The following is a 22590-nucleotide window of genomic DNA, read 5'->3' as shown; positions in this document are numbered from 1 at the left end:
AGATATCATTACATAGATGAGGATCAATCAAATAAATGATCATATGAGAAGTACAAGCTAGTCTCATTGAACATTTGTGACTTCTATATACAGGTGCATGGCCCAATTCGCAGATCCATCACCTCCGTAGCGTGCTCGTTCTTAAGAACGATTATAGGAAGATGATGTTGAGGATCGTCAAGGGGATGCTCGAATTATGTAAATGAGTAATTCAAATTGAGTACCGCTTCAAGTTCTTTTGGTCAATTACTTTGTCAGTTGGCCATTAGGGCATCTCTCTATTGATTTTCATGTTCAAGTACCTATGTCATATCTTCTCGAATTAGCAATCACTTGTCTTCACATGTTATCATACGGCAAAATATAATAGGAGAGCAATAATTTTGAATCGTTAAAACGCAACGTGAAGGATGAAATTTCTTTTTCATTTCAGACCGTTAAGCCATCAATCACCATAGCCTATACGATCTGAAGTGTCCTAACCGGCCAACCTATGCAATGAAACACAATGGATTCGTGACTCCGCGGCACCAGTTTCCAGCTCCCATCAGTTCATAAAACATTCCCGCTCTAGTATCGCTTGCCCTCGCGCAGAGTATCGGCGAACTCGTCCAGAGGACTTCGGATGAGCTTGGTCTCCTTCCAGAGGTTAGGGGTGAGGAAACCGTAGGTGTTGGAGACGGCAACGAAAGTGGCCTTGAGGGTGTTCTCGAGGGTCTTGGTGGAACCAGCAGAGGATGTGTAGGCGTCCTCGACACCGGCGAGCTGGAGGAATCGCTTGACAGCGGGAGAGGCAACGAGGCCAGTACCACGGGGAGCGGGGATGAGCTGTATATATTGTCAGTTTTCTTCACTTCTTCTAAACGGAACGGTCGCTTTTTCGCTCGGGTTGTACATACACGAACGGTGACGGAACCGCACTTGCCGCTCTCCTTGGTGGGGAGAGAGTGGACGGAACCAAGGTTGGTACCCCAGTAACCACGTCGGACGGGGATGACGCTGAGCTTAGCGATGATGATGGCGGCACGGATGGCGGTGGCAACCTCCTTGGAGGTCTTGATACCGAGACCGACGTGGCCCTCGGAGTCACCAATGATGACAATGGCCTTGAATCGGGTTCGCTGACCGGCACGGGTCTGCTTCTGGACGGGCTTGATCTATAATTCGAGGGAAGAGACACAAGTTAGCAAAACTATTCCGTCTCGTCTTCGTTTGTCTTTCCGAGCGTCTCGTTCGATTTCGTTCTTCGGAGATAATCGCAAAATAATTCGGAGGGGGTTTTGTTGTTCGCACCTTCATGACCTCATCCTTGAGCTTGGGCAGGAAGTTGTCGACGATCTGGTACTCCTTGATGGGCAGAGAGTGAAGGTAGATCTCCTCCATGCTGTTGATCTTGCCGGCCTTGACGAGACGGCCGAGCTTGGTGACGGGCTGCCACTCCTTCTCCTCGTTCTTACCGCGACCTTTTCAAAAATCAGAAAATAACCCCAAAAACGAATTAACACAAGACTTTGAACTCACCACGGCCACGGCCACGACCGCGTCCACGTCCACGGTCACCACCTCGGGAAGCGAAGCCTCCACCGCGAGAAGTTCCTCGGTCAGCCATTGTGTCTGATTGTGTTGATTGAGCTGGGGGGTGGGAGGGAGAAGTTAGGTGCTGCACAAGAGCAAAGTGTTGGTGTTGGCGTTCAATGGTATCTTTTTCGCTGGCGGGGGTCCGGCGCACAATTTTTGGGAATTTAGCGAGCCCTAATGAGTGGATCTGCCTGAGACTTTAGGCCAACAAAACATTATCGTGGAGGTGAGAAAAGGTGGGGATATATTCAGCTTGTGGCTCACCGAAATTGACAGGGATCTTACTTCTCGGTGAGTCGGTCAAAGAAGCCACCCCGCCAACCCGCCTGTCATAACTGATCGGCAAACTTCAACACATCCTGGTCCGAAATAAACATCACTTAAAGTATCGTACACACTACTATACATGAACAACTCCATCAACCATTCGTTTCGTCGTATACACACTATACTCAGAAACTACACAGAGCGGCGGAATACAGAGTAACTAACAGAAGCCATTTTTTCACTTCCATCGCAGAAAACACAAGTCGTTGCGCAACAGAGTGACTTGAACCATAGAGGGGAATGGGGTATGCATGTTCTTCGTACGCGCCTAGCAACTCCAGGCCATCATTAATGAGGGTATCGCAGCTCAACTACCACGTATTCCGACTTCTTCCAGACAAACCAGCATGTCACATTACTCTTTTGCTGTCTTGATGATCAGATTTTCTGAAGGTTGCACCCGTTGAGCCCACTCGCTGTTGTATCAGTTAGCGCAATTCATATCAGGCAATGTCCGAGTTGGATACTTACGTCCAGCTACCATCGTAGACCTTCCTGGACTCGGGTGATCCAACGCCAGCCTCTTCAAGGGCAGTGTCAATAACGCAAGCTGTCACACCGGTACCACAACTTGAGACAATAGGATGTTGCGAATCCACACCCTTCTCAGTAAAAAGCTTCTTGAGTTCATCCTTGGGAAGGAAAGCTTTGGTCTTGGGATCCAGCACAGAACTGAAGGGAATGTTGATAGATCCAGGCATGTGACCAGAAGAGAGACCTTCGCGGGGCTCGGGGGCTTCACCAGTGAAGCGATTTTGAGGTCGGGCATCAATGACCTGAACGCCCTCAGCGCCCTCCTTGTTGTGATCCTGAGCAATTTCCTTTATCTGCTCGAAACTTGCGACACTGTCCTCATCCATGCCAGGAATCTGGTAAGGGCGGCACTCAACAGTGTAGATCTCTCCTGACTCTGTTGGTAGACCCTGTTCCACCCAGAGCTTGAAGTTGTTCAGCACATGAACGTTGTTGTGACCGAAAACCTTCAATGTCCAGCCCACGCGAGGAGCGCTGAAGATGCCGAGCTCCTTGCTGTCATAGACCACGACTGTGTCCTCTTTTCGGATTCCTAGCCCACTCATGGCAGCGGCGAAGGTCTTGGGGTTGGGAAGCATGTGAGGGTAGGGACTGCGCCTGTCAATATGCTTGTCGAGGTCGAAGAATCGGGCCTTGGGGATTCGCTGCTCGCGAAATGTCTCGATTCCAGATCGCCCGTCATTTGGCAGGAACCATGATGCGCAGAGGGGAATAACTCGAGGATCGGTGCTGATCGTTGACGGAGGGTTTTTTTGAAGGGCTTCGTGAAGCTCTTTCGGAGAGACAAGGTATGATGAGAGGTTTCGGCGTGTGTGGAGGATAGGTTGGGAAACCTTGGAACTCCATTGGTAAATGCCTGCTCTTGTTGAGCGGCTGAATGCGACGGACGCCATCTCGGATATGACGTGTGTCGAGTTGTGAAGAGGGAATTGGTGTTGCGGACGCTCAGTTACCTGACGTAGGGCAAATTCCTGAGTGGATGATAAGAGTCAGAGTCAGAGTCAGAGTCAGGCGGGCGAGCTATAAAAATAGCAAGTCGGGTGTCGAGAGGAAGATAAGACAGTTAGCAAAAGGCTTAACTGTCCGTCTGCGTCCACATTAATCCGTGAGAACTAAAATTCTAAGGAAGTGTAAAGTTGAAGCGAGGTAAAGTTGATGACGGGAGGTTAACGACCAATCGAGTCAACTTTGAATGGTGATGCGGGCGATAATCGAATTGTAGCGGGTTGGAGCTTGGACCACCACCATCAGTCATTTCAGACGTTGAATTATGACGAATTGGTAGAGGGTTTTACAGTGGGTTGCAGGTTTATCAGTGGGATGAGGTCACTGAAGCCTTTTTTCGACAGGCGCCCACCCTGCCACCATAGGCTGCCCGGACTGCGCACCTACCATAAAATCTAGTGGACCTATGAATCCACTCTATCCATCTGGACCTCTCTCCCTGCGTTAGTGCTTCAAACCTTGACCCTTCCTTCACTCCAAAGGTTACATGGCCATTCTCGCTTTGGCTTTGGCGCTTAAACTTTTCCTCAACCCCAAGAATTCAACCTCTTCCCTAGGTATACAGACAAAGAGGCAAAACAACATGAAGGTCACCATCAAGAAGTGGAATTCCGTCGCTACCTGGCGCTGGGACTTGCCGGAAGACGATGTTTGTGGTATCTGCCAGGTCCACTTTGACGGGACGTGTCCGACTTGTAAATATCCAGGTGATGACTGCAGCTTGTGTAAGTAAACATTGACCCAGTTCCATTGAAACGAACTCTACTGATGCAGTATTAGTGTCAGGGAAATGCGGACACAACTTCCACATGGTTCGAGCTAATCCAACCTTATCTCTCTTGTTACCATGGGCACTGCTGACTAGGTTTGCCTTTTGTTCAGCACTGTATCATGGAATGGATCAAGCAAGATTCGTCCAGGGGGCAATGCCCCATGTGTCGTCAACGTACAACTTCCCTTGAAAACAAAATAGTGCCCGTGCTTGTGGTACTCAAGCTGACATGATATACAGATTTTGAGTGGAATGGTCAAGTGAAAGAGACGGTCGCGCAAGCCGAGTAAAGGCCATTATCAGTTACATTATGCAAGGTGTCAGGCGTTTCCCAGGGCGTTCAAAGAATCCTGTCAGACATGGTCGGTAGGGAAAATGTGCACATCTTTCTCGGCCACCTACTGGCTGGTTTACTACGTGTGACTTGTGCCTTGATTGCTGAGCCATGCACAACTCAGCGGGCAGTGTGAAACAACTTACACAGCCTCACTCGACAAGCTGACTGTATCAGTCAACAGTTGAGCCTCCAAGTTGATTTTATTCCCAGACGATTTTTCGTAACTGATGAACCTCGAGAGAGCACACGATATGAGTTGTTAATTTAGTTTCAGAATTGAACAATTCTTGAATGGTAATTGTTAAATGGTGAGTACCTAGTTTCCTCGAGTTCTCTTCAGCCACGATTGGTCAACTAACTCTGGCCCGAGTTGCTCGTATGCCGTCTGCTGTTTGCTGTCAAGCCTGTGCACAATCTCCCGTCTTCACAAAGGATCTTCTGCCAAGTATGCAAGATACGAATTCCAAGTTGAAATGGTTTCGTAAAATGCAACTTTGGATCCGCCGAGTTGCACTTTTGGGGGCGGTCGTCGCCTTAAATACTTGCATCTCAGCTCTGTGGTTCGCAACCAATTAAGGCAACGGCGCACCTGCGCAGAACAGGCCTCCAACATAAATGCATGCCTGGCCCCCATTCATGGCTTTCACCTTCGCCTTCGTTTCAATACCCGGCATCGTTTTGCGGCAACTTATTCCCATCTATCCTTTCTTTTGCTAGGTCTAGCTTCGAAAGATACTTCATTTAGTCTCAACAACTGCCTATCTATCTGTCTAGCTACAGTTTCGTTCCACACAAATACCAATAGTCTAAACAAGACATTCCCAGCCGAGAATAGTAAAGCTGCGCCACAGATCAACCGCGGCGATTTCCTCATATTAACAAAGCGTTGCAATGTTTCCCTATCCTACGCCAGCGCCCGACATTAACAACCAATTCCAATTTCAGGGCACTCCCTATAATAAGCCGGTGGCCAACTTTGCCTGGGCTGTGCCTGGAGGTCTCAACGCCATCAATACCAACAACCTCTCACAGTATGGATACACTTCAGAATCGCCTTTGGTCATGAGTGCCTCGTCCAATGGCTACCCAAGCTCAGACCTCGCCCTTCTGAGTCGATCCAACTTCAACCCCCAACTCAGCTTCACAACAGCCGCTGAATGGCCATGGCCAGACACACAACATGGGTCATCTTCGCAATTGCTTGTTCCCACAGGTACTCCCCAAGCTAGGGAGGTTCTTGCCAAGTTACGGACTTGCATCCACCTGTTTCTCAGTACCAGGTTGATACTGCGGAACGTTCGCCAAAAGAACCGGCGACACAGCGCTTCGGATTGCCCCCCATGGGCTACTGGTCCTAAAAACGTCAGCTATGCAGGTCCTACTCTAAATACATCATGTTCAGACACTGCCGTCTTGGATAACCTATCAAATGAACTCCAAGCCAACTGGTTTTATCCCGACTGCAGCTACCCCACCGCTGCATGGACGGACAATGCCTTAGGTATACTGAGCAGTAGCGACAATCTACCGTTGCCGCTACAAGAACGTATACCTCGGAAGGTAACAGAACTTCATGAGGAAGATGGGGCCCCTCCTATACAGCGCGGGCTGCCCGATTTAACGATTAAGCCTAATGCATCTGGAAATGCTAAGGCACAGACTCAGCGAAAAATCTCCAACTCCAAGCAGTCCAAAAAGCGTCCATTTGAGTGCATGGACATTGAAGGATCTTCAGACGACGACACCGACGAGGGGCTCAAGGATAAGAAGCGGCCTAAAGGGTCTTCGACTGCACCACGTTTTGCATGCCCGTTCTTCAAACATGACCCAGTCAAATTTGGAACTTCAAGAAGCTGTGTCGGTCCTGGGTGGACGTCAGTCCACAGGGTCAAGTAAGGCATATTCCCTGATATATATAGAGGTCAACTAACATCTCATAGGGAGCACGTGTTTCGTAATCATAAGCTTCCTGAGCATCAATGCCTTCGCTGTTTCAAAGCATTTGAGTCCGCCAAAGCCCTTTCTGATCATTCGAGGTCGTCTGATCGATGCCAAGTCCAGAGCGGCGCTGCTCAGGAAGAAGGTATCAACGCAACTCAAGAGAAGCTGCTGCACGTCAGAGCCAAGAAGAATAGCGCCACTTCTCATCTTAAAAGGGTCGAAGAGCAAAGATGGAGCGACATGTACAAAATCATCTTTCCAAATGAGGAGCAGCCCGCCTCGCCGTGTAAGTGCTGAAGTGTTCAACCACTGGCACCAACTAAGCTCGATACTGACGGGAATGCTAACGGTAACCAATGCAGACTACACTCGCGCTCAGCTAACGATTGATGAATTTGGAAGAAACATTATGGATGATTTCGACCAACGTCTATCAGCTAGAGCGGGCTGTTTGGGCATACAGCCGTCTCTTCTGACTAAGATCCTCGCAATGACTCGCAATGTGCTCCAGGAGAGTGTGCGGTCTTGTCAACTGGGCGATGAGAATTCCAACAGTCAGTGTTCCCAGTTGACTGCTGCCCAACCCCAGCTGTCGCAGCCGAGTCTATTTGTAGGATCGCAGTTGCCAGGTATTAGCAACGAGATGTTGGAACTCAACGAGCAGTCAGTGGCACAGATTTTATCCGATCCTGCTTTTGGTATTAGCCAGGCAGGTTTCTGGAATACTTTATGATTTTGAAAGGGCGGATATACCAAATTGTCTTGAGTTTTGGGTCCCTGTTGTTTTTTATTGCCATGCAGGTCATGATAGACAATTCACGACATAGGTAGACGTGTGAAGCCGGCGTTTTGGATTTAGGACATTCTACCCCAGTACTGTTGAGAGTTTCTAGTAATACGGAGAGCCTCCATATATCTCTATTGAGTTTTCAGGACAGAAGCATATCGAAAAAATATTGAGACTGTGAAATTTGGTCGATTTTGATAGTTATTAATATTCTCTCGGGTCGAACTACCCCCAGTAGGCATTCAGCCAAGGTCATTTCAATACAGTCGCATAATCTCCTTAACAAAGCGAATAGCCCAATATGCATATCGCGAGGTTTCCCACGAATATCTGATCTACCAGAATTCAAGCAACTATAATGCCAATCCACCGTGTATAATCGTTTCCCAAGCATGACTTTCATAATCCAAAAGTTGAGGCACTGGAGCACTTTGTGCGTCTTGCCTTTACATGACAAGGCGGTCCCTGTCCTCCCTAAGATTCTGGGATGTAGACTCCGTCCTTACACAAAACAACTACCTTCTTGAAGAACCGTCTCCATTCAAGAGGGTCTCCTTTAACCTTGACGAAGCGTATATCGAGAATCTCGGTGTCGTCTTGTAGAGGTTGTCGGTCGATCTGAATCTCACCATGGAGATTCTGCTGGCGTCCATCTAAAGCTCTGACTTTCATGTGCGCGACCGGACTGCCGTACAGATTTGGTGAAACAGGTGCTGATGGAATGTTGAGGTGATGGAGAGCATCACTGAGCATTTGGACGATATGAGCCGGCGGGACAGCAGAGAAGAAACGGGTGAGAGATTCTGGGGGGCAGATATCACGAAATCGACGGGCTTGCTGGGTAAGAGTCATGGAGGGGCCGGGAGTTTGCGAGAATTGCGACATGGAAGGCTCATCAGCGAGGATATCAATCATGGCGCGACGAGAATGCGGTAATGAGGATGCTGGAGAAGCCACGGACTTGAGTGGTGTGCGTTCCCAATCCCATTCCTTGTCGGCGATGGGCGTCTCGGGTTGGGTGGAGGAGAACTTTCCAGCATTTAAACCAGTGTCGAGGTCCATATTGTCGCTGGAAGAAGGCTGCGATGTTGGCTGATGAGTAAAGTCGATGCGGAGGTTCTCCAACATCTGCGTCGCCAGGTTGATGGGATCTGTGACTCGACCGTCCGCACTAAGGAGAGCGTTATGTCTCGTATACCAGGGATGTTGGCGTACTTGGGTGAAGTTAAATCGTTTTGAAGCGTCAATGCTCATCATTCCTCGGAGTAACGAAAGAGCTTCCGCGGGTATCCTTCCCCAAAGTGCGTCGGTACTTCGACCAGATGTGCGAACGTATTCTTGGAACTCCCAGCTTCCCGGTGAGGGCTCATCCCAGGGTGTGTTACCAATGAGCAAGACGAACAGAATGACACCACAAGACCATACATCAACCAGGTCTGGGGAGTACTTGGCAGCATCCGGTGCCTTCTTGTCTCCACGTCCGCAGGCGAGGATCTCGGGGGCAATATAGGGGGGGCTGCCACATAATGTTGAGCTCAGCTTTCGTTGGCCCTTGTACTCAAACATGGTAGCCATTCCAAAATCGGCAAGTTTTAAAGATCCGTCGGATGAGAGAAGGATATTCTCCGGCTTGAGGTCACGATGTGCCACGCCCTTGGAGTGCATGAAGCTCACGCCGCTGATGAGTTGAACAAAGTAGACTTGAGCGATATCCTCTCGCACGCCGACATCAGCCTCAATCTTGTCGAAGAGATCACCGCCTTCTGCGTACTCCATGGCAATCCATCGCCATATATCGTCTTCGCCCGAAGCAAACCACTCAATGATGTTGGGATGCTGGCCGATATGTGAATGAAGAGACACCTCCATGGCAAGCTGCTTGGCTGAGATGCGACCATGTTTAGTAGCGTAGCCTTTGTGAATAAGCTTGACGGCGAATATTGGTGTTGTTGTTTCGAGTGGAATGGCTTTCTTGATACTACGTCTAAGTCAGTGCGATTTCAACCATGAATGCCTGGTAATGGGGTATCTAACGAGGCATATGCTCCTCGACCCACGGTCTTGGAGACAATCCGAAAGGGAAGATCATTTGGTAAAGGATCTAATTGTGACTATACATTGGAAGCAGCGTTAGTTAGTGAATCCTCTGGTAAGATTGTATAAGAGATTCATCTGTGATAGCTGTCATAGAGAGTACGAGTGAATCATTGATTCACGATCCGTGCTCAACGCTCGCTAGAAGCTACCGAGAGAGAAGGACATGACAGATGGGATTTATCAAGAATCAAGCAGTGAATATCTGACGCACCATAACGAAACTCTGATGTATCCTAGACAGATGTTGGTGCTGTTGTTCCCTTCAAAATACTGAATCTGTCCAATTGATTGAATTAGGGTATGTATGGTTATGAACGCGTTATTTCCCATCGCGTTTACTACCTCTATCCACCGCGTAAAGTACTTTTTGTTGCTGCAAGACCCTAGTCCCCTAAAGACGGCGGCACTTGGCGCCCTGTGCAGTTCACAGCGTGTCATCCTCTATGGCTTCAGCGCTGGCTCCCTCTGTGTGGTTCTATTGGCTGTGAATCTCTAGGTCTGTTTGGGGTCAGTGATAGACATTGCCTGGACCCTAGTCGTGTCGGGTCGGTTGCTGCGGTAAACAATTGGAGCCTGGATCTAGAGAAGTCGTTCACCTCCATACAATTCTGTCACAACCCAAAACAAAAAAACAATCAAGCAAGCAAATCATTCGTCATTTCGTCTTGGGCAAAGCCATTTCAGTCCGAGACCCTTCTTCCCGCTTTCATCTTTAGGTCTTTTCTCATATACGCTACTGCCAAAGGGTCTTTATCTCCCCCAGTCGCCCCTGCATCCGTCAAACTTCACCTCTTGCCAGTTGCGGAATCGTTGTCTGTACATAAACAACTTCCTACTCGTCCCTCTGCTCCTACGGTAGCATCTCTCTTCTGGTGTTCTCTTGTTTATCAACTTCTCTTGGTACCCCGAGTAAACATCACCATCAGTCATACAATGGAGTACAATATGGAAGACAGCCAGAACCCTGCTCCCCAGGCTGCCAAGCTTAACTCTGGTTCCAAAAATCCTGACTCTCAGAGCACCACCAAGAGGTGAATACACGCCCTGAGACATTAAAAGCCATTCGATATACTAACTTGACCCAGACTCCAGACCGAGTTGATGCAGCTCATGACATCGCCCGCCCCTGGTGTTTCTGCCTTTCCCTCTGCAGACGGCAACCTCCTATCTTGGATTGCCACTATCGAGGGTCCTGAAGATACCCCTTACTCTGGTCTGACTTTCAAGCTCAGCTTTGCTTTCCCCTCCAACTATCCCTACGCGGCACCCACGGTACTCTTCAAGACACCCATCTACCACCCTAATGTCGACTTCTCCGGCCGAATCTGCTTGGACATCCTCAAGGACAAGTGGACTGCCGCTTACAACATCCAGACTGTTCTCCTCAGTCTGCAGAGCTTGCTTGGTGAGCCCAACAAGTACGTATAAAGATCAAACCCCATGATAAACAAATGACTAACATATTAACTAGTGCCTCTCCCCTCAACGGCGAGGCTGCTGAGTTGTGGGACAAGGACGCCGAGGAGTTCCAAAAGAAGGTGCTGGCACGTCACGTAGATGTTGAGGACGAGTAGATAGTTGTTACTGGGGTTTCGGTGCTTTGATACTTGAATATGGGAACAGGAGTACCAGGTGTATGGAATTTGGTTTGATGACTCGTTAGGATTACAGGATTGCACGACATTTCTACAGCTGGACAAACAGCAATGAAAGGGAGGCATTGATGGGGTCAGAAATAAATAGACCATTGTCGATAGCAGACCCTACTCGACAGTTCATAACATCCAGTGTTCACCACGTCGGAACGTGAATGATTTTTTTCGCCCTCATAAAAAAAAGCCTTGCTTGACCAGAGACCACTTCACGCCGGGGCACCGATTGTCGTTTAGTTTGTTTGACTTCAAGCTTTGATCACATTTTTCCCTTTTGTGTATTTTCAGCGTCGAAAGCCAGAATGACGAATGCAACTCCTAAAGCCATGCCACCCTAGAACCTTGTCCCAAGAGAAATTTTTTATATTTATTCCTCAACAACAACCGTGGGGAGGCCCTTGGGGTCCTTGACGTTCACGGCCTGGACGTAGCTGTACAGCTTCTCCTTGGCACCCTCCTCGTCGTTTCGTCGTCGGGAAATTCGCACGCGGATTCGGTAGTCGACACCCTTGATACCCTGCTCCCAGACCTTCTTGTTGAGCTGGGGGTCGATGCGGACATCGGAGGTACCCTGTGGTGATGGTTAGCACATATGACGTTGAACACCTCTGCCTTGTGCGTTTGCTTCGCGTTCGGTAGCAGGTTTCTTGGTGTGGGCGGTCGTACCATAGACTTGTAGGCAAAGGCCTTGATCTCCTTGATGGCCTTGGGAGCCCTCTTCTTGAAGGTAACACCATGGAGCTTTTTAACCCATTAGCATTCAATCCTGATAATCAAGCTCCGGTGCTCGAGCTATTCATTTTTTGGGCGAAGCAACATACTCGCTTGTGCATGTGGATGGTGTACTCGCGGGCGACGACATCCGCAATGGCGGAGCGCTGAGTCTTGCCGGAGGGCTTCTTGGTCGACGACATGGCTGAAATGTGAATGTTAGTCCTTCAATCGACGAGTATGTGAAAAGTCGAAGCGCTCGTAGTCTCAAGAAGAGGTAGGACTGCGGAGGAGAAGTTGTCGGGGTCTATCGTACCTGCGGCTCGTCTCTTCAAGGTCGGTCGTTGAGAGGTTTGTGATGTTCTATCAATGGGCGAAATCTTTGGTAAATTGTGCGTAGAACAGCCCTCGAATTTGTGGGGCGAACAAGCAGCCAATGAGGCAATTAGGGCAGGAACGGAAAAGTGGAGACACTCTTTTCTGGAACTTACAATAGGAAATCTCTCTCTTTTCTATGTATCCCTAAAAAATAAAAAAAGATAGCTAAGCTTAGGTTTAAACTAAGGACCTTTTCCAGTAGTTTTAGTTGCTGCCGCCGCCAGGGTTGGTGTCGTCGCTGCTGCCAGAACTGAAGGAAATGCTCACAGATCACGTGCTGATCTCGATTCTTGTAATTTCGGCTTAACTAATCGCATGGTCCACGTCAAGCCTACCCTGGTGGCTGTTTATCGCGAAGCATTGCGTTGGATCCATCTAATCTTGGCCGTTAGCTTCGAACTGCATAACGACTTCCTCATTCCATACTACTCGGATAATCCATTTCAAAGCACCGCATATCTCACCTTCTTTGCATTTAAGCGCTTCTCTCTCACTCCTTAGGGATCGCTTTTTCTCAGGACAGTGCTGCGGTTGCTTATCCGAAATCTAGCGGCCTGTCGTCGGCATAATAAGGGGAATTTCGCGTATTCGACCCTTCAGTGGTTCATCTGCGCGCCAAACTGAACGCCTCTTTTATTTAACGTTTCCTCCCAACCTCAACACATCCATAAGACGTCGCCCGACATGGCCGAACACGAGCCTGTGAACCCGATGGCATCGCCTTCGCCTCAACCTGACATGACGAGAAATCGATTGCCTACACTCTTTGAGGTCTTGAGTCGTCGCACTCTGCCTCCTGTTGACCTCTTCTCCTTCTATATCTACATGCGCGATCAACAGCGATCCGTTGATTACCTTGATTTTTGGTAGGTTTGTTTCGAGCTTTGTTTCATGTGGATTTTGTCTGACATGACCAGGCTCGACGTCGCCCAGCACATGTCACTATGCCGACATTATGTTCGCGAACTTCGACGATCCGTGCTTATTGGCACTCCTGAGGCGCAGTCCAAGCGATCTTCAGCTATTCTAGAAAACATTGGCGACTTGGAACCCAGAGCTGCCGGCCCATCCATGTACGCAACTGAGAAGGAAAAGAACCAGGATGCACAGATGTCAGCTTTCCTTAGAGAGGACCAAAGCCACGATTCACCCCAGAGTGCTACCGGGCCTATGCGACCAAGCCCCCAGTTCAGCAACTCCCACGATATCACCACCGAATCCAACTCGCCTGCCCATACTGTTGCGCGACAGGATATCCGAGCCTCAGCTGAGAAGATTCTCTACACTTTCCTTCTACCTGGTGCTGAACGAGAAATCACCCTCCCTGGTTCCATCACCCAGGAGGTCACTGCTGCCATTGAAGAGTATGGCCGTGACGATCCTGAAGTGTTTGATGTTGCCAAGGACTATGTTTTCCAGGCCATGGAGCGAGATGCCTTCCCAGGTTTTCTCCGAATGAAGGCTCTTGGCAATCTCATCCCACCTACTCTCATCATGCGACTCATCCTTGGACTCATCTCCATGTTTGCCGCTCTTTGGGCCTCATTTGTACTCATTTTCCTTGACTATTCCCGAACTACCAGATGCTGGGTACGTACCTTATCATACTATTCCTTTGAGCACACACTGACTTGAGTAGCTCATCCTACCATTCACTATCGGTGTTTATTTCCTTGCGTCTTATCAATACTCACTAGATCCTATCATGGCCCTGATTGGTTACAGCGAGTACACTCCATTCAACTTCTCTCGCATCCGTGAGCCCTACGTCCGCAAGCTCATCGCTAAGCGTGCCCTGATGGTCTTGGCGGTGACTTTTCTCGTCGATGCCGCACTCTGTGTTCTCTTCATTCTCGTTCCCGGAAAGCGTCTTTGAGTATCATTCTTCTTCGTACAACTTCGCGGTCACTAATGCCGGCCATTACTGTGCCACTCTGATTTCTTTGCATCCGAAGAAGTCATTTCCGCGGGATCTAATTTGGACATTATATCAATATTCACGACTGTAATGATTAGGGAGCCTTTGATTAGGCGGCGATTTGAGTCCAGTCTCTTGATTGAGCACGGGCGTTGCTTTCTGGAGGATCGGCGTACGGAAATCTACTGTTTATTCATCGAGGGTTATTTGTAGTTTAGCTATTCCCGGTCCAGACCACTGATCGTTTTCGTTTCTAGCCATGCGTTTTTCTTTCATTTCAGACCATGTCAGGTCAATAGGGCTGCCACAGGGCTGGGAGTCCGCGGCATTGTTTAGGGATTCCGGGGGCTAATAAAAGGCGTCGTGTCATCTATTATGTCGTAGTTCTTCGTGATAGATATTTATGAGTTCTGACACTCAAGTCCCAGGACTTGGGTAATGCATTGTGTTTTCATAGCTTGCGCTTGCTCGCCCGTTTCTTCTCCTCCTCTGACTCATCCACGTCCATGCTGTCATTGTCCACCAAGTTGCCCACGTCCATTACAGAACGCTTGTTGAAGGCCCTTCTAGCTGTCATGTCCCGGCTCATGTTTGGTAGGTCGTACTTGCGTCCTCCAGTTCCATCTTGCTGATCAGACACCGCCTGCTGCAGCTTTTCGTCGGCAGCGCGCTGTTCGCGTTGTCTCGCAGCTGCTGTCGTTCGGATCTCTTTAATTTGAAGTTCGACACCGCTCAGGGTGGTGGTACAGCGATCAGACCATGTCTTGAGAGCGGCTGTCATATCGGGTATCGCTCCAGGTGCGAGATCACGTAGGGGCGCAACACTTGAGACTTGCACAGTAGCGCGAGCTGCGTCAAGCGTGGCATGGAGTAGGCCAGCGTAGACCGCCGAGATGACCAGATTCTCAACCTCACGGGAACCTGGGAGGTCCAATGAGCCCTGTAGCGCTGTATACGAAAGATTTTGTCGGTCTCTGGCCAGAGACAGTAGTGAGAGTTGGCGCAGTTTGGTGGCCTGTGCTTCTGCAAGCTCTGGCAGGCCCGGTGTGCTTTTGTAAGAAGTATATGTCCCAAAGGCAAAGGTCTTGAGTAGGGTGAGGTGTGAAGCAAACTCGGAGTCGGCGAGATTCTGGATGGCAGGTGTCTGGATGAGCTCGCTAAAGAGAAATGTGTTGGGTGCTGATGTAGCTCTGGTGACGAGGTCGGCGGCGGCGCGAGGAGAGGTTGCTGACTTGGATAGAGCAAGGAAGGGCTTTCGTTGATTGTTAGTCTTTCAATGATACGTTCTCACTGGAAGTAGTACCTCTAGCGCATTGAGAGCCTTTGTCTGTTCCATGATGAGTCGTGATTGAGGCTACAGCCTCGTGGGGTGATTCGATGGATGTAGCGAGCTAAGTACGTAGTACGTCACGATGCGAAGCGAACAGGGCGGGATGGCTGTGATGACCTTGAAGTTCTTGCTACAGGTGGAAGGGAAGTTGTGGAATTGCCGATCACAAGTCGTCAAAGAAAGTAAGATAGAGGTAGTCTAAGATGGGGTTTGTTGGAGCTACCTACATGCAGTTCGCTATGGCTGGAGCAGGCAGCATATGTCGGGCGCGGGGCATTGTGGGGTCAACTTGTGACATTCTTTCAAATATACTTACCCTGTATCTTTACATCGTAATCCTCCTGATGATTGACATTGAGTGCTCGGCTGGATGACTCTGCTTGTTGATAAAATGTCAATGTCCATTTTATTAAAACTATTAATACAGTACGTAACTTGTGACACTTGTGCCAAACTTGGCTTTGACGCTGTTTCAATGGATTGATTCATTGACCCTGTCAACTGTGTCAGAAAAGAAACACAATAACCTGCTCATTATTTATTTACACGAACTATGTATAGACAAATGAGGAACTATTCACCAATCCCTGAGAAATGCCAACGATGGAGCAAGTTTCTAAATGAGCAAGTTTGTTGACAGCCACAGGCCCTATGAAGTCTCAATGCTTGCTTAGTCCAGCCACCAAAGAACACAAAGATAATTGGTGTAGGATATATCGTCAGCAAACATCTAAGTTTAGCCACGGATCCCGCTGACGAGATCTAGCATTGGAGTGCTGATGGGTTGTCAGAACATTGCAACCAAAGTCTTTAGCATTACCCCAACACGATTTTTTGCTGTTTCGATGCAACGAATGAATGTCAACCGCAGCACCTTACAATGCATGTCACCAGGTCACAGAATAGCAAGACATGGCTGGCTGTGTAAAACAGAGGCTGAGACTATACTAGAAATAGACAAGAAGCCCATGCGGAGGTTGGGATAGGTAGCCCAAGCAAATTGAAGAGACTTTGGTAGATTTGATAGCCAGTTGTACGTAGTAGGACAAGCTGAAGTTGTTGAAATGCTACTATTCACATAGGGCTCTGAGGATGAAAGCTGGTTGGACAGTAACTATGTGCTAATAGTAGTGTGTCCCTCATATGATCGACACTTGCACCTTTTGAGGACACGAGAGGCGCCATTAGTCTAGAAGCTGAAGGGCCAGCTGATAAGAGACTTGTTTTACAGCTGGTCACCCTTTGACGGCTTGATCCGGAGCAAGATGAGAAAGAAAGCAGGGATAGAAACAGAGACTAATAAGTATAAGCATCAGCAACTTACGCCTCAATGCAGTGTTTGCACGGATCTCACTTCTTCGATTACCTTTGAAGTGACAGACAAAGTCGGACCTCTTTGAGAGCGGAGCGTTATCCACCCCTGAGCTATCCATCTAGGCTAATCCTGACAGTGTCTCAGGTTTCAGCACCCTATTCATCTCCATTGTTCGGACCCTTCTGAAACATCCTTGCAAGCAAGAATTTCTGGTGCTTGATGAGTCGCAGCTTTCTCGAAATCCCACCAACGAGAGCAGCAATTGCCGACTTGGGTGCCTCCGGAAACCGACCCCAAACTGGAATCTGACCGTTGCAGCCGCCGAGCCAAGAAGTGTTGCGGATGCGATGCCTTTCGTTTTGCGCAAGTTTTCAAGGTGTTTCTCTCGCTAAATGACAGAGAGTGAGTGTTTCCGTTTCTTTTCCCCCTGAATCATTATATCCTTGAAAGGTAGATAAAGCCTTGAGACGCCGTCTTGTGGAATCTTGCTCATGTCATGCCCTTCTATTCTGGCACTGGTGTCATTTTTATTTTCTCGTACCCAAGTGGTAGTTCATTTTCTCTTTTCCTTTATTTCGTCTGACTAAACGCCAAGCAGAATACGAAAGACCATCGATTCACCTACCTACTACGTATTCATCAATCAACTGAAGCAGGTCTTCGTGGTCTTAGCGGCACGTTCACTATCAACTGGTATCAGCTGCTACTCCCACCTTTCCGGTCGAGGTGCTTCCGACTTCCCTTTTCAGCTTTTTTGTAGCATCCTTATCTTTTTTTCCCTCTTCTCTTTATTTTGTTCTATTGAGCTGTTGTTCGCTTCTTCTTGATACTCAATTCATTATACGGGCTCGACATGCTTGTGGTTGGACGATCAAGCTAGAGAAGCATTCATTCCATTATTAGCAACCGACCCAACCACCAAACTAGTCTAGTCGTGAGAGTGAGCCGAAGGCCTACCTACCTACCTAGCCCAACTGCCGTGTCTCCCGCTCTGCGCTGTATTAACAACCTTCAACAACAAAAATCCATCAACTTCTGGATCGGCGCGCAACATATTCACCATCCTCGAGACGAGGCTCATGAGCCATAGCCTATCGCCATGGCTCCTGCATATATTCAAGTCCCTTCCAAGGACAGCGACAATGTCGCACTCTCTGTACCCAGAAGCCCAGGCGCCGGCGCCCATTTCGCTACAACAACACTCCGCGTGGACGGCATGACGTGAGTACAACTATAGTCCTATCTTCGAATGTCTCCGGGTATCCCGAGACCCATTTATGCAGTCGTGCTCGGTCTTTGCGGCCCCGATTTTAGAAATGCGTACGGACCACGGCCAAGGATATGATATTAACATTTATTCTTCTACAGGTGCGGTGCCTGTACTTCTGCTGTTGAAGCCGGCTTCAAAGGTGTTGATGGTGTCGGAAACGTCTCAGTCAGTCTGGTTATGGAACGCGCAGTCATCATGCACGACCCTCAAGTCATCTCAGCCGATGACATTAGAGAAATTATCGAAGACCGCGGTTTCGACGCCGAGGTGCTTACTACCGACCTCCCGAGCCCTGTTGCTAAGCGCTTTGTCGACCAAAATGTCAACGACGATGACAATGACTTTATTACGACAACCATCGCTATCGAAGGCATGACATGCGGCGCCTGTACATCGGCTATTGAGGGTGGATTCAAGGATGTTCCTGGTATTAAATCATTCAGCATCTCTTTGCTCTCCGAAAGAGCTGTTATCGAGCACGATCCCGATCTCCTTACAGCAGAACAAATTGCCGAAATTATTGACGACCGCGGATTTGAAGCTACAATCATTGAATCTGGCAAGGTGGCAGCCGACAAGGCTGGAACGGATGCTGGAGGCGTTGGAAACATCGCTGTAACGACCGTCGCTATCGAAGGCATGACATGTGGTGCTTGCACAGCAGCTGTCGAGGGTGGATTCAAAGGCGTAGATGGCGTCCTGAAATTCAACATCAGTCTGCTCGCGGAAAGAGCCGTTATTACACACGACGTCACCAAGCTCTCCCCGGAACAAATAGCAGACATAATCGACGATCGAGGCTTTGATCCCGAGGTCCTTTCTACTCAGGCTGCAACCGATCACCAAAGTGGGTCGTCATCTACTGTACAGTTTCGAGTCTATGGCGTGCCCGATGCAGCAGCAGCAGAAAATCTGGAGGCTGCGTTAGCGGCCATGCATGGCGTAGATACCGTTTCGCTACGCCTTGCTTCTTCACGCCTCACGGTCACCCACCAGTCGGGTGTCATTGGTCTGCGCGCCATCGCTGAAGCCGTCGAGGCCAAGGGATACAATGCGCTTGTTGCCGACAATCAGGATAACAGCGCACAGCTCGAGTCCCTAGCCAAGACGAGAGAGATTGGTGAATGGCGAACGGCTTTCCGAGTATCGTTGGCTTTCGCCCTTCCTGTTCTTATCATCGGCATGATTTTGCCCATGTGCACACCGGCTCTAGATTTCGGAAAGCTTGAGTTAATCCCCGGCTTGTTTCTTGGCGATACTATCTGTTTGGTCCTTACAATCCCTGTTCAATTCGGTATTGGAAAGCGCTTTTACATCTCAGCATGGAAGTCACTCAAACACCGCTCTCCAACAATGGACGTTCTCGTCATCCTCGGCACATCCTGCGCTTTCTTTTACAGTATTTTGACAATGCTGGTTTCACTAATAATGCCCCCCCACAGCAGGCCTGGCACCATCTTCGATACCAGTACCATGCTTCTTACCTTTGTCACTCTTGGTCGCTACCTCGAAAGCAGTGCTAAAGGTCAGACCTCAAGAGCCCTTTCGCGTCTGATGTCGCTTGCTCCCTCTATGGCTACGATATACGTTGACCCGATCGCTGCCGAGAAGGCTGCCGAAGCATGGGACAAGGACCCGAGTACCCCAAAGACCCCCAGGTTGGGCGGTTCAGCTCAAGAGGAGAAGTGTGTCCCTACCGAACTCTTGCAAGTAGGTGATATTGTCATCCTTCGGCCCGGTGATAAGCTCCCCGCCGACGGTGTTCTGGTTCGAGGCGAGACCTTTGTCGATGAGAGTATGGTTACTGGTGAGGCGATGCCCGTTCAAAAACGAGTTGGCGATAACGTCATTGGTGGAACGGTCAATGGCGATGGTCGAGTAGACTTCCGAGTCACTCGGGCTGGTCGTGATACTCAGCTCAGTCAGATCGTCAAGCTTGTGCAGGATGCGCAGACCACGCGTGCGCCTATTCAGCGACTCGCCGACACCCTTGCTGGTTATTTCGTCCCCATGATTCTTATCCTCGGTTTCTCTACCTTCTTCTGCTGGATGGTTCTTAGCCATGTGCTCTCGAACCCACCTAAGATTTTCCTCCAGGATTCAAGTGGCGGCAAGATCATGGTTTGCGTTAAACTTTGCATCTCCGTCATTGTTTTTGCATGCCCTTGCGCCCTGGGTCTAGCCACACCCACAGCCGTTATGGTTGGCACTGGCGTTGGTGCCGAAAATGGTATTCTGATCAAGGGTGGTGCTGCTCTCGAAAGAGCCACAAAAGTGACACAGGTCGTTTTCGACAAGACCGGTACTATTACCCATGGCAAGATGAGCGTTGTTGAGTCGGTCCTTGAAGCTGGCTGGTCTGATAGTGAGTGGCGTCGTCGGCTATGGTGGGCCATTGTTGGCCTTTCCGAGATGGGCAGTGAACACCCTATTGGCAAAGCTATTGTCGCTGGAGCCCGTCGCGAGCTCGATATTGAGGTTGACGGTGTTGTCGAAGGAAGCGTTGGCGAGTTCAAGGTCACTGTTGGCAAGGGTATCAACGCTCTGGTCGAGCCTGCGTCAGCTGTTGATCGTAATCGTTATCGTGCGCTGATTGGCAATGTGACATTTTTGCAGAACAACGGTATTGAGGTTCCTGAAGATGTCATTGAAGCGTCTGAGCGTGTCGACTCGGGCGCGAACAAGGCCGGTACACCCGCAACTGGCACCACCTACATCTTTGTGGCCATTGATGGCAAATATAGCGGCCATATCGCCTTGGCCGATTCCATCAAGGAGGGCGCAGCAGCTACCGTCTTTGTCCTCCATAAGATGGGTATTAAGACCGCAATCATCACCGGCGATCAGCGCTCTACTGCCCTCAGTGTTGCTGCCGCCGTAGGAATCTCACCAGAAAATGTTTACGCCAGCGTGAGCCCCGACCAGAAGCAGGCTATTGTTAAGGAAATCCAGTCACAAGGCGAGGTCGTCGCCATGGTAGGCGACGGTATCAACGATTCCCCTGCGCTTGCAACTGCAGATATCGGTATCGCCATGGCGAGCGGTACAGACGTTGCCATGGAAGCTGCCGACATGGTGCTTATGCGCCCAACGGACCTGATGGATATTCCATCAGCGCTGCACCTCACCCGTTATATCTTCCGCCGCATCAAGCTGAACTTGGCTTGGGCGTGCATGTACAACGTTATTGGTCTACCCATCGCTATGGGTTTCTTCCTTCCCGTCGGCTTCCATATGCATCCCATGATGGCTGGCTTCGCCATGGCGAGTAGCAGTGTCAGCGTCGTTGTGAGCAGTATTATGCTCAAGTTCTGGAAGCGACCTCGATGGATGGACGAGGCTGCTGCAGAACAACGTGGCGGTCTTCACTGGAAGAGCGGAAGAGGTATTATTGGCTGGATGCGAGAGATGCTTGGTAGGCGGAGGGTTAAGAAGGAGGAGGGATACGTACCCCTGCAAAATTTGGATTCGGAAGCATAAGTTTTGTTTTGTCTAGCGACGGAGTAATGATGGTGTAGTATATATGTTGATTCATTTGTCAATGATATCCTAGAGTGAAAATAAGAGCGTATTGGCATATATATTCATTAACGCTTATGGAGTTAAGGATTCACCTGTTCATTAGTTGCGAATGGGTTTGCAGTTCTTGAGATTGTCTGTATGTGAGTTGAAATGTACCTAATCATGTCTAGTGATTGCACTTGATCGTCTGCACTCTTACGTGTTAAAGCGCAATGGCTATACAAACTACCGAACCCAACATAATCGAGGTGTCTGTAGTTTGAATATCCTATCAAAGGGAGGGAAGTCACTCATGTAGTGAACTTCAAGGGGCCGCCCACATGAATGAGCACGCCTAGCCAGTCTGAGGTTTGAAGGAAGGGCGAAGAGCAAATGGAATGGAGATGTTTCAGAGACGATGAGCCAGCTGTAGACAAGGAGAATGAATAGAAGCATGAAGGGTTCAGCAATGAAGTTATGCAGCAGGGTTTTACAACACCATGTGTTTAAGGAAAAAATGAGCATCGGCAATTCCCAAACTAGACGAGATTGATGTTGCAATAGAATTGACAACACAAAGCAACGCTGTTAGATTGTCACTCTGTCATCTAACTTGGTAGTCTAGACTAGATAGATTATTACCAGCCACAGCTGAGATTTAGTAAATAGACTATGTTACGTAGATAGTCATGCTTCTCTCAAAAAGGCTACAACAGTATGTAAGTCGCGCCACACAACCCGTCAAATGCACAGTTAAGCAAGGGTCTTGAGGAATTCTGCAAGGGCATGACGCCTCAAAAAAGGACGAGTTGTCTGAGTTGTCTCAAGGACCCTTGCACCCAGAAACTGACTTTAAGTCTGATTTTTTTTGTTAAACAAATTCGGATAGCTCCTTGTCCGAATTGTTGTGAAAGGCTCACCAATGCTCAGGGGCTTGATTATTGTTCCACTGGAATTCTGATACAGCCCAAGTTTAGATGGACTATCGACTTTGGCGGGTTTTGCAACTTGTCTATTTGATCCGCCAGGCGTCGCTGGTTGATGGAGCTTGTAGGATATGAAAAATGGATAACGGCGCGGATCATTCCAGCCAGTTTGCTATGTATGTATTCGCCAAGACTATTCAAAACCTGTTGA

General features: G+C 49.0%; 10 protein-coding genes across 10 annotated transcripts; 5 read left to right on the top strand and 5 right to left on the bottom strand.

Annotated features, from left to right (window-relative positions):
• Positions 1-570: 570 nt before the first annotated feature.
• RPS2 (40S ribosomal protein) lies at positions 571-1609 on the bottom strand (the record flags this gene model as incomplete). The annotated part of the gene is made up of 4 exons (XM_044846220.1): positions 571-828; positions 900-1157; positions 1294-1463; positions 1522-1609. 4 exons carry the CDS (start codon positions 1607-1609, stop codon positions 571-573), a joined length of 774 nt encoding a protein of 257 aa, XP_044712136.1.
• Positions 1610-2260: 651 nt separating this feature from the next.
• On the bottom strand, positions 2261-3332 carry FPOAC1_001619 (uncharacterized protein; the record flags this gene model as incomplete). The annotated part of the gene is made up of 2 exons (XM_044846219.1): positions 2261-2321; positions 2377-3332. The coding sequence occupies 2 exons, from the start codon at positions 3330-3332 to the stop codon at positions 2261-2263; spliced, it is 1017 nt and encodes a 338-aa protein (XP_044712135.1).
• Positions 3333-4027: 695 nt separating this feature from the next.
• FPOAC1_001618 (uncharacterized protein) lies at positions 4028-4506 on the top strand (the record flags this gene model as incomplete). Its single annotated transcript, XM_044846218.1, has 2 exons — positions 4028-4169; positions 4457-4506. The coding sequence occupies 2 exons, from the start codon at positions 4028-4030 to the stop codon at positions 4504-4506; spliced, it is 192 nt and encodes a 63-aa protein (XP_044712134.1).
• A 938-nt stretch (positions 4507-5444) lies between these two features.
• On the top strand, positions 5445-7227 carry FPOAC1_001617 (uncharacterized protein; the record flags this gene model as incomplete). Its single annotated transcript, XM_044846217.1, has 3 exons — positions 5445-6445; positions 6494-6780; positions 6857-7227. The coding sequence occupies 3 exons, from the start codon at positions 5445-5447 to the stop codon at positions 7225-7227; spliced, it is 1659 nt and encodes a 552-aa protein (XP_044712133.1).
• A 528-nt stretch (positions 7228-7755) lies between these two features.
• Positions 7756-9592, bottom strand: FPOAC1_001616 (uncharacterized protein; the record flags this gene model as incomplete). Its single annotated transcript, XM_044846216.1, has 3 exons — positions 7756-9259; positions 9316-9382; positions 9586-9592. The coding sequence occupies 3 exons, from the start codon at positions 9590-9592 to the stop codon at positions 7756-7758; spliced, it is 1578 nt and encodes a 525-aa protein (XP_044712132.1).
• Positions 9593-10311: 719 nt separating this feature from the next.
• On the top strand, positions 10312-10952 carry FPOAC1_001615 (uncharacterized protein; the record flags this gene model as incomplete). The annotated part of the gene is made up of 3 exons (XM_044846215.1): positions 10312-10409; positions 10464-10796; positions 10850-10952. The coding sequence occupies 3 exons, from the start codon at positions 10312-10314 to the stop codon at positions 10950-10952; spliced, it is 534 nt and encodes a 177-aa protein (XP_044712131.1).
• A 445-nt stretch (positions 10953-11397) lies between these two features.
• Positions 11398-11944, bottom strand: RPL31 (60S ribosomal protein L31; the record flags this gene model as incomplete). The annotated part of the gene is made up of 3 exons (XM_044846214.1): positions 11398-11601; positions 11697-11771; positions 11852-11944. The coding sequence occupies 3 exons, from the start codon at positions 11942-11944 to the stop codon at positions 11398-11400; spliced, it is 372 nt and encodes a 123-aa protein (XP_044712130.1).
• Positions 11945-12803: 859 nt separating this feature from the next.
• On the top strand, positions 12804-13995 carry FPOAC1_001613 (uncharacterized protein; the record flags this gene model as incomplete). The annotated part of the gene is made up of 3 exons (XM_044846213.1): positions 12804-12985; positions 13037-13709; positions 13759-13995. 3 exons carry the CDS (start codon positions 12804-12806, stop codon positions 13993-13995), a joined length of 1092 nt encoding a protein of 363 aa, XP_044712129.1.
• Positions 13996-14488: 493 nt separating this feature from the next.
• FPOAC1_001612 (uncharacterized protein) lies at positions 14489-15373 on the bottom strand (the record flags this gene model as incomplete). Its single annotated transcript, XM_044846212.1, has 2 exons — positions 14489-15289; positions 15341-15373. 2 exons carry the CDS (start codon positions 15371-15373, stop codon positions 14489-14491), a joined length of 834 nt encoding a protein of 277 aa, XP_044712128.1.
• A 2408-nt stretch (positions 15374-17781) lies between these two features.
• Positions 17782-21432, top strand: FPOAC1_001611 (uncharacterized protein; the record flags this gene model as incomplete). Its single annotated transcript, XM_044846211.1, has 2 exons — positions 17782-17903; positions 18051-21432. 2 exons carry the CDS (start codon positions 17782-17784, stop codon positions 21430-21432), a joined length of 3504 nt encoding a protein of 1167 aa, XP_044712127.1.
• Positions 21433-22590: the final 1158 nt, after the last annotated feature.

This window comes from Fusarium poae, chromosome 1, assembly GCF_019609905.1.
Source record: "Fusarium poae strain DAOMC 252244 chromosome 1, whole genome shotgun sequence".
Taxonomy (NCBI): domain Eukaryota; kingdom Fungi; phylum Ascomycota; class Sordariomycetes; order Hypocreales; family Nectriaceae; genus Fusarium; species Fusarium poae.
This window is presented reverse-complemented; position numbering and strand designations above follow the sequence as displayed.